This window comes from Lolium perenne, chromosome 7 (genome assembly GCF_019359855.2).
Source record: "Lolium perenne isolate Kyuss_39 chromosome 7, Kyuss_2.0, whole genome shotgun sequence".
In the NCBI taxonomy this organism is placed as follows: domain Eukaryota; kingdom Viridiplantae; phylum Streptophyta; class Magnoliopsida; order Poales; family Poaceae; genus Lolium; species Lolium perenne.
Genome location: NC_067250.2, coordinates 60,647,713 through 60,656,608, shown reverse-complemented (window position 1 = coordinate 60,656,608; position 8,896 = coordinate 60,647,713). Strand labels below are relative to the sequence as shown.

General features: G+C 45.0%; 1 protein-coding gene across 1 annotated transcript; it reads left to right on the top strand.

Moving 5' to 3' along the window:
* The first annotated feature begins 1,469 nt into the window (after positions 1-1,469).
* On the top strand, positions 1,470-8,454 carry LOC127317339 (putative 1-phosphatidylinositol-3-phosphate 5-kinase FAB1C). The gene is made up of 11 exons (XM_051347892.2): positions 1,470-2,135; positions 2,221-2,913; positions 2,997-3,150; positions 3,239-3,577; positions 3,880-4,599; positions 4,690-5,021; positions 5,096-5,222; positions 5,591-5,752; positions 5,891-7,204; positions 7,289-7,555; positions 7,877-8,454. The coding sequence occupies exons 1-11, from the start codon at positions 1,885-1,887 to the stop codon at positions 8,129-8,131; spliced, it is 4,614 nt and encodes a 1,537-aa protein (XP_051203852.1). The 5' UTR covers positions 1,470-1,884; the 3' UTR covers positions 8,132-8,454.
* The last annotated feature ends 442 nt before the right edge of the window (positions 8,455-8,896 follow it).

The window sequence follows — 8,896 nt, the reverse complement described above, 5'->3', positions numbered from 1 at the left end:
GGTTCATCCCAAATGTAATAAACTACATAAAGCTACATCTACTATCAACATTTCGTGACACGAAAATGACACCACGACATGGAGGAATCAAAATAGAGCAGCACAACACACATGTCCCAAAGTCTCAATAGGGAACGCCTGTACACACAGCCGTCCTTATCCCCTCTCGTGAACAGTAGAGAGAGGCGGATTAGGAGGCGCCCGTCGCGTGCTCGTCCCTCCGCCGCCCGGGCCGTGGGTTTCCCCCCCTCTCCGTCCGTCGCATCGGCGATGGGAGAGTGGGGAAACCCCGGATCCGCGGGTCTGGCGTGTAATTAGTAGTGTAGGTTGTCCCGGCGGCGTCGTCAAGGTGGTGGCGGCGGAGTTGTTGTGGAGTAGCAGTGCCGGCGGTTCTTCCCCACCCCGGTGGTGTCCTCTGTGGTGCTGCCGGTGGTCGTCCGGCCGTCGGTGCTCGGGGATTGGTCGATCCGTCGAGCTTTTGTTCTCCAAGGGTGGTCTTCGCTGCGGAGGTGAGGACCGTCTGGTGGAGTTTTTGTCCCTCGCCCTCGTCTTCGTCTCGGTGTGGTGGCTTTTGGCCGTGCCGTGGAGGTGTTGGGGGTCCTGCAACGGTGCGGTTCCGTTGCGTCTTCGGGAGAGGAGTCGTTGCTCCGCTCTGTCGGTTCTCTTCCCGGCCGGCCGTGGTGGCGAGGGGGTGGAGAAGGGCAGAGTACCAGCGTGCTTCGGATCTGAGGTTCGTGCTGAGAGTGGGGAGTGGTGCGATTTGGAGGGATCTGGTTCCTCGTGGCCAGATCGGGAGCGGGTTGAGCTCGGCGTCTGTCGCCGGCTGCTGTTCGTGCGCGTTCGGGATCCAGTTCTTTGGGACTGGTGGCTACTGCAGCTCATTAAGGCCCCTGGGCTTGGGGTTCTTCCAGCTCCAAGGTTCGTCGTCGTTGGTGCCTTCTTCGTGGGCGTGCTCGCGAAGGGTGCTCCGTTTCGGTGGCGTGAGGTTGACGAAGACGAAGACTCTCAGTGGTTCTTCCTCCTGTATCCGTTTGGGTTGTATTTGTATTTGTTTCCGTTTCTGTGTTGTATCCTTACTACCAGATGAATACAAAAAAAAAGTCTCAATAGGGAACAACTCATGCCAAGTGGCACAAAACTCAATCTTAAACATGGGAAATGGCAACTCAAACCGAGAATCCGGATATTGCATCACCACACAAAAATACTCCATCTACTGTTCAACTTCAACGAAAAGGAAAAAAAAGAGCAGCAGAAGCTATATTTTTTTCTTCTCCGATTTTTTCCAACACAAGTCCATTACCCATTGGCTTTGACTGATGATAATAAAAAGGAAGAAAAAAGAGAGAAAAAGAAACGAATTTAAAAGGTGGCAAAAAATACTAAAATCAACAGCACACCCACCGAACTCTTTTTTTTTTCTCTCCTCCTACCGCGCTTGCCTTTTTCTCTACTCTATATCTTCCTCCATTACCCCCACACGCAAAAGCTTCCCTCCATGGGCGCCTCCCCCTTCCCCTCATCCTCCTCTTCCTCTACCTCCCCCCACCTCGGCCTCCACTTCCCCGTCGCCGGCGCTTCCCCCCTGCGGCAGCAGAGGCAGCCGGACCGGATAACCTCGAGCCATGCTGCCGCCTTCTTGCGCGCCACATGCTCGAGGAAATGCCTTGGAGTTGCAGATCCCAACAAACGCTAGGATTAGGCGCTCCCCGGGGTCCCTTTTAGCTCCCCTCTAACGATTTGTCTAGTTCTTGGTGTGGCTTGGTTGCTGTTCTTGTTCTGTGATTTGTCGGTGTGCGTGTATTCGGGTACAGAGTCGTCTACTGAGAAATCAGGAGGTTTGGGCCCCCTCCGGCAGCCGATTTTTGTGCTTTTGCTGCTTGTATGGGAGTTCCCGTCGCGCGGAGGTCCGATTCTTGGAGTACCGACCTCGCGATGACGGACTGGGAGCACAGCGCCGACCTCGGCGGCCGGCCTATTAACGGTGGCCGAGGTGGGGCCACGGAGCAGCGCGGCGGTGGGCTGGACGGGCCTCCGGTGTCCCCGCCGGAGCGCGTCCCGACGCCGTCGTCGGCGAGGTCTGTCGGATGGCGGCGCTTCTCCTCGCCTGGCCCTCTCCGGTGCTCAACGCCAGGGTGAGTAGTTGACTTTAGTACATGCCTTGGAGAGCATAACTTATATCATGTTTAATTTAATGAAAATAAAATTTGTTGGTTGTAGGAGTATTAGTTATGATGACGGCGAGGACTCTGACCGGTATTTCTCCCCGGGTAGTGAACTTTCTCAAGATACATCTGATACGGACTCCATGAGCACAAGTATTAGCAGGCTGTACACATTCAGGCTGGCTTCGAGCCCGGTGCAAAGTCCTATGAAACGGCCGGGGCTAAATGGTCACCGAAACTCTGGCCATGGCTATGATGATCTTGATTTTTCTAGCTCAATGGATTCACCCAAGGGCGATGGCGAACAGAATGACAGCACCATACATCCAATTGACTTTGAGAGTAATGGAATATGGTTTCCTCCATCGCCGCAGCATGGTGGCGATGACTTTGAAAATAGTTTCTTTGAATACGATGATGATGACTATGACAACGCTGATGGGAGGAACTTTGGGCATGGTAACCATGACAGTGGCGGTAGTGACGATTTACCAGGGGTTGAAGGAAAACATAATATAGCTCATAAGGAGTTCTTGAGGAATGCTTTGCATGGGCATTTTAGGGCTCTTGTGTCCCAGTTGCTCCAAGGCCATGGAGTTGATCTCGTGGATAGATGGTCCGATATCGTATCCTCATTAGCATGGCAGGCAGCTACCTTTGTCCGACCAGACACAAGCAAAGGTGGTAGCATGGATCCAACCAGCTATGTCAAAGTCAAATGTGTAGCGTCTGGGAATCCCAACAATAGGTATGCACTATAACTGTATCGAGCAATTATTTGCTCTTTGTCATGATACTTCGGGAGCTAAATGACTATTCATCTGTTTGCAGTACTTTCATTAAAGGCGTTGTTTGCTCTAAGAATGTAAAGCATAAACGCATGGTGTCAGCGCATGAGAACCCCAGAATTCTTCTTTTGGGAGGAGCACTGGAACACCAAAAGGTTACAAACAAACTAGCATCCATAAACAGCCTTCTCGAACAGGTAAAGCCTGTCATTTTTTAGTTACAGTATATTTATCCAACAGCTTTTGGTATGTTCATGGTTGACTTGGAAAGTTTTACATGTACAGGAACAGGAGTATCTTAAAAATGCTGTTGCAAAGATAGTGGCCCAAAGACCTCATGTCTTACTGGTTGAAAAAAGTATTCCAATGTATGCTCAAGAGCTTCTTGCAAAAGACATCTCTTTAGTACTGAATGTCAAGCGATCACTTCTAGAAAGGATATCACGCTGCACAGGCGGCCAAATTGCTTCATCCATTGACAATGTCACTTCAGCTAGACTTGGACACTGCCAAGCTTTCTGGATTGAAAGAGTTTCAGAAACTTTGGCTCCAAAGGACTCACACAGAAAATCAGTCAAGACACTGATGTTTTTTGATGGTTGTCCAAGACGATTGGGCTGCACGGTAATGCATAAAACTGTCCATTGCCTTCCAAAGATCATCAATATTCTATGCCATGATAAATTAAGTGTCAATTCACATCATGTTGTTTGTTTCTAAAATCTTTATACACTCGTACTTCAGTTTTATACTTTTCCCCATTATGTTGCCCTTTCTGCTGAGTATTGCGAAGCACTTTGTGTTTTAGGTTCTCAAATGTTTTACCACTCTTTGGGCCTATTTATTTAGTCAGTCCTCATACAGTGTATGACTTATCAAATACAACTTTTATGACTTAACTAATAAACCAATATGTTTCTGCTTAGGTCCTTCTAAGAGGCACATCCTATGAAGAGTTAAGGAAGGTCAAACTTGCTTTACAATTTGCTGTATTTGCAGCATATCAACTATCACTTGAGACCTCATATCTTGCGGATGAGGGTGCAATACTACCAAAGATCCTTTCAGATCTTCCAGTTCCTCCACTTGAGAATTACATGAATGGTGGGAATAGTTCCTTAAGTAATCATACCCATGCTTCAAATGATATTCAAATCATTAGTGACAGAACTTCTGAAAATGGATGCATCATGCCAAATTTCCCTGATAGTTCTTCAGAATTGTTATCTACCAATCAATCTCCTTCGGAAAGTAACTTTCAGGAAGATTACACTGGTGGCGCTAATGGCACATCTTCTCATTCCCCAATATTATCTCTTGATAATGGTTGTATGGCACCTCTAGGCATAACTGTTCATAGAGATGCGATGGTTGGTGGGACTTCTAGAGTAGAAAATGACTTGGACAATGGTTGGCATCATATATCAGATGAAGAAAATGCAGGAGCAGCCATACATGATCATAACGAGAACCTTGCTGAGTATTTCCCAACATCTGATAATGCACAGAGCATTTTGGTTTCCTTATCAATTGCGTGCCCTCAGAGACGAATTGTGTGCAAGCAATCTCAGCTCTTGCGCATAAAGTTCTATGGTAATTTTGACAAGCCGCTTGGGAGATATTTCCGTGAAGATTTATTTAATCAAGTATTGTGTTCTCAAACCTATTAAGTTTTCTATTTGCTTACAAGCTGTCACGTGTACCACTTTATTAATATATTTGGTCTTTGTTGCCAGAGTTCATGCTGTGCGTCTTGCAAGGAGCCTGCAGAATCTCATGTACAATGTTATACTCATCAACAAGGCAGTCTGACAATCAGTGTAAAAAATCTTGCATCTGTGAAGTTACCTTGGCGGAATGATGGGAAGATATGGATGTGGCACAGGTGCCTCCGGTGCAAATCAAAAGATGGAAACCCTCCCCCAACAAAAAGAGTAGTGATGTCTGATGCGGCACGTGGACTTTCTTTTGGGAAGTTTCTCGAGCTTAGCTTTTCAAATCACACAACAGCCAATCGAGTTGCCTGTTGCGGACATTCCCTCCAGAGGGACTGTCTTCGTTTTTATGGGTATGTGGTAGATTTTTGCATTTGATTTTTAAAATTTTAGGGCCAATGTAAATGTTGGCATTCTCCATGAACAGGTCTGGAAGCATGGTTGCTGTCTTCCGTTATTCTCCTGTAGACATCCTGTCTGTCAACTTGCCGCCCTCAGTATTAGACTTTGCTTGTCCAATAGCTCAAGATTGGCTCATCGAGGAAGCTGGTGATGTATGTTAATTTAAATATAAGTTTGTTCATTTACTTCCTGTTTGGTCTAGCTTAAAGTTCAATCTGAGCGATACACCCAGCTTAAAAAAAAGCTGAAGCTCAACTAAGATATAAGTTGTGGTGAAGTGTTTTCTTGACCTTTGACCATCCCATCTCCCTACGCCGCACCATCCCGGTAATGCAACTGCTTTTTTGTGCTTCTCTATGAAGCAGTCTTGTGGGTTCTCTGACCATGGGTTCCCAAAGCAACTCTGTGGAGCAAAGTTAAGCTGGGACAAACAGCCGTTAGATGGATGCTGAAAATTCCCCTTTTGACATATTTTTCTGTGAAATTATAGCCCTACTTAAATGGTTGTTTTCTCTTGCAGGTAGCCAATAGGAAGGATAATCTTTACAGGGTGATTTCTGATAAACTTGACTGCATTGAAAAAACGGTCTCAGCCCAAGAAGACATGAGCGTGAAGGCAGGCCTGTATAAACATGTTGTTGATCTTAAGGATTTGATTAAAATTGAGTGGAAGAAGTATGATGTAAGTTAAACATTTACATGGTGATGTTAGTTGATTAAAATTGAGTGGAAGAAGTATGATCTTAAACATTTACTGTGCAGTAAGCTACATGATGTGCTGATTGTTGATTTCTTTTGCATGAATGTACACCATTTTCAGGTTTCAGGTGAAGAAACTATAGATGTTCTAGGCCTCAACCATGTGAGGCGAGAGCTTGTACTTGATGCCCAAGTATGGGATCGCCGACTGCACATGATGCACTCACTCACCAAGGAAAACTATCATACTATGGCAACTGATGCACCTTGTCCTAAGAAGCTTCCTGGAAGCTTATTAGAAGAGTCGAAGGCTGAGATTTCTAGTGAGCAGGAGAATATGCGGAATTCAGTAGAATATACTCACCCAAGTTTGTCCATCACAGATACCGGGAAACCATTGCTCAGAAGAGAACAGAGTGACACAACTCTGTCACATTTCGGGCTGGAAACCAATATAGATGAAGTATACCACCAGTCTGTTGAAGGCACTACTGGTTCTGCTGGTCTTCACTTTGTCTCGGGCCCATCTGAAATACAGAGTGATGGGGTGGTGGCTGATGAACTTAAGCTTGAGAAGACATTGGAGAAGTCGGAGTCTTCTGCATCGAATCTTTCTGATAGAATTGACTTGGCATGGACTGGCTCTAGTGTGGAGACACTTCCAGTCTTACCTACTGCTCTGATGAATGGTTCCTCATTCCAGAATGTCATGGCTCCAATCAGAATCAGATCATTTGATTCTGGAATCAATTTCAGGAATAGATTATCACCTGTTGACGATCCAAATGTCAGCATAAGAAGAGCTTATTCCCAAAGGCCTCCAAGGGCACTTGAGAGAACAGGCAGGGGTTTGTCCCCGACATTCACGAATACGTTGTCACTTTCTGGTATGATGGATGGCGAGGGTCGTATGCTTCTATCTCAAAGTGTTTTGGATGTTGTCGTTCCAGTTTATGATAATGAGCCATCCAGTATAATAGCCCATGCCATGACTGTTCCGGAATATCATAGTTTCGTGTTGCCATTGAATGAATTGGATGCCTCTGACCAATCTCAACCTAGAAATGGAAATGATTCCAAGGATACTCACTTGACAGTTTCTTTTGAGGATGAAGATTCATGTTCTGCAGAGAAGGCAAAATTTTCTGTAACATGTTATTTTGCAAAGCAGTTTGATGCAATCAGAAAAAAGTGTTGTGCACATGAATTAGACTACATCCGTTCTATGAGTCGCTGCAAGAGATGGAGTGCTCAAGGTGGCAAGAGCAATGCATACTTTGCCAAGACGCTCGATGACAGATTTGTCATAAAGCAAGTGACCCGGACAGAGTTAGATTCATTTGAGGACTACGCAGCTGAGTACTTCAAGTATTTAACAGAGTCTGTAACTTCTGGAAGCCCATTTTGCCTTGCTAAAGTCCTTGGTCTTTACCAGGTTTGTAACGCTCTAGTTTATTGTCATGGTTTGTAGTGTCTTGTAAGATCGAAACATGTTAACTGTGACTCATCAATGCACTAGGTCGTTGGCAAGAACATGAAAGATGGAAAGGAACTGAAGGTGGAGGTAATGGTCATGGAAAACATATTCTTCAATAGGAAGGTATCGAGAATATATGACCTGAAAGGATCCTTGCGTTCCCGTTACAACCCTGATACATCAGGAAACAACAAGGTTCTCTTGGATCTCAATCTATTAGAGACACTTCATACGAAGCCCATTTTTCTCGGAAGCAAAGCAAAAAGAAGGTTGGAACGAGCTGTCTGGAATGATACTTCTTTTTTGGCAGTAAGTTACTCTACTTACTATGTTATGTACGTCTGGAAGTTGCATAGTATGTGTATAACTTAACATTGTTGCCAGATTGGTCGATGATTTTGGTTAGTCAATGTGGCAAATAACACTTAAGTTATTACTTAATTGGCTACTTGGACGATGGATCTGGGTTGGCCAAGTCAGCAGACACCCTGTGTTAGCTGAAATCTTGATACCTAACATTTCTGGATGACAACTTCAATCTGAATGATTGTTCTCGTTAACTTTTGCAACGATGATATAGTTCTGCAAATATTGAAATCTCATTTGTGTTGCGCATTTCCTTTTACTCAGTCGGTGGGTGTGATGGACTATTCTCTCTTGGTTGGCATCGACGAAGAAAGCAAGGAGCTGGTGATAGGAATTATTGACTATCTCCGGCAGTACACCTGGGACAAACAGCTGGAGACTTGGGTTAAGGCATCAGGAATCCTAGGGGGCTCCAAGGACGGGCTCCCGACCATCATCTCTCCGGATCAGTACAAGAAGAGGTTCAGGAAGGCCATGTCAAAGTACTTCCTAACTGTCCCTGACCAATGGTCGCCTTGAATCAGCCACTTGATGCTATTATTTGCCTCTTCAAGTGCATGATGGGGTGACAGGAACTGGGAAGCGGCACATTATTTTCATCTTCTTTTTAACTTTGTTTTTTGTTAGGGTAGTTGATCGATCTGTGCCTTTTGTATGTTGTTTTTTGTTTGCAACTGGCAGGATCACCGGAAAAGGATTGGCCCAGGCTGTCCGTCCAGGCAGGCCTGGGGATCGATACATGTATATTTTATAATTTCCTTCAACATTGTAACATACACTGTAACATGAAATGGAAAGGAACTAAAATACTCTATGGGTTCCTTACAAGTGGGTTCAAACTACGTCATGATTGTCTTATTCGGATGGATTATTCTTTTGGTGAGGAGATGTCTATGGCCAGGTGGTTGTGGTGAATTCGTTGACGCTGTGTGCTTTATATTGTATATATACTCGCAGTTTTCTAGAAAAAAAAGTGACACACTTTAAACAAAAGATAAGAGGTGCCGCAAAAGTAAATAAAAAATATCAGCGCACTTTGATGTATTTTTAGGAAACTTCGATGAACTCTTTAGGGGAATGTTGTTAGATCAAGTGGGTTTTTTGCTTCTATCTTTGATGGGCCTTGCAGGAAAGCCCGCCATATAGAAAATAGGCCTGTACCAAACTCAAAGAATCAGATGGATATCAAACACCCCTCAAGTGCCAAGTCCTCTTTGCCACCTATTGTAAAAAAAAAAGTCCTCTGAGTTTCACCTGGATCATACGTTCGTTTCACCTGGAATT

Excerpts from the sequence above, each read along its gene's own strand:
- LOC127317339 (XM_051347892.2), top strand. The coding sequence starts at position 1,885 with ATGGGAGTTCCCGTCGCGCGGAGGTCCGATTCTTGGAGTACCGACCTC. Across the intron at positions 5,223-5,590 it reads TCATCGAGGAAGCTGGTGAT|GTAGCCAATAGGAAGGATAA; the intron begins GTATGTTAATTT and ends TTTCTCTTGCAG. Across the intron at positions 5,753-5,890 it reads TTGAGTGGAAGAAGTATGAT|GTTTCAGGTGAAGAAACTAT; the intron begins GTAAGTTAAACA and ends CACCATTTTCAG.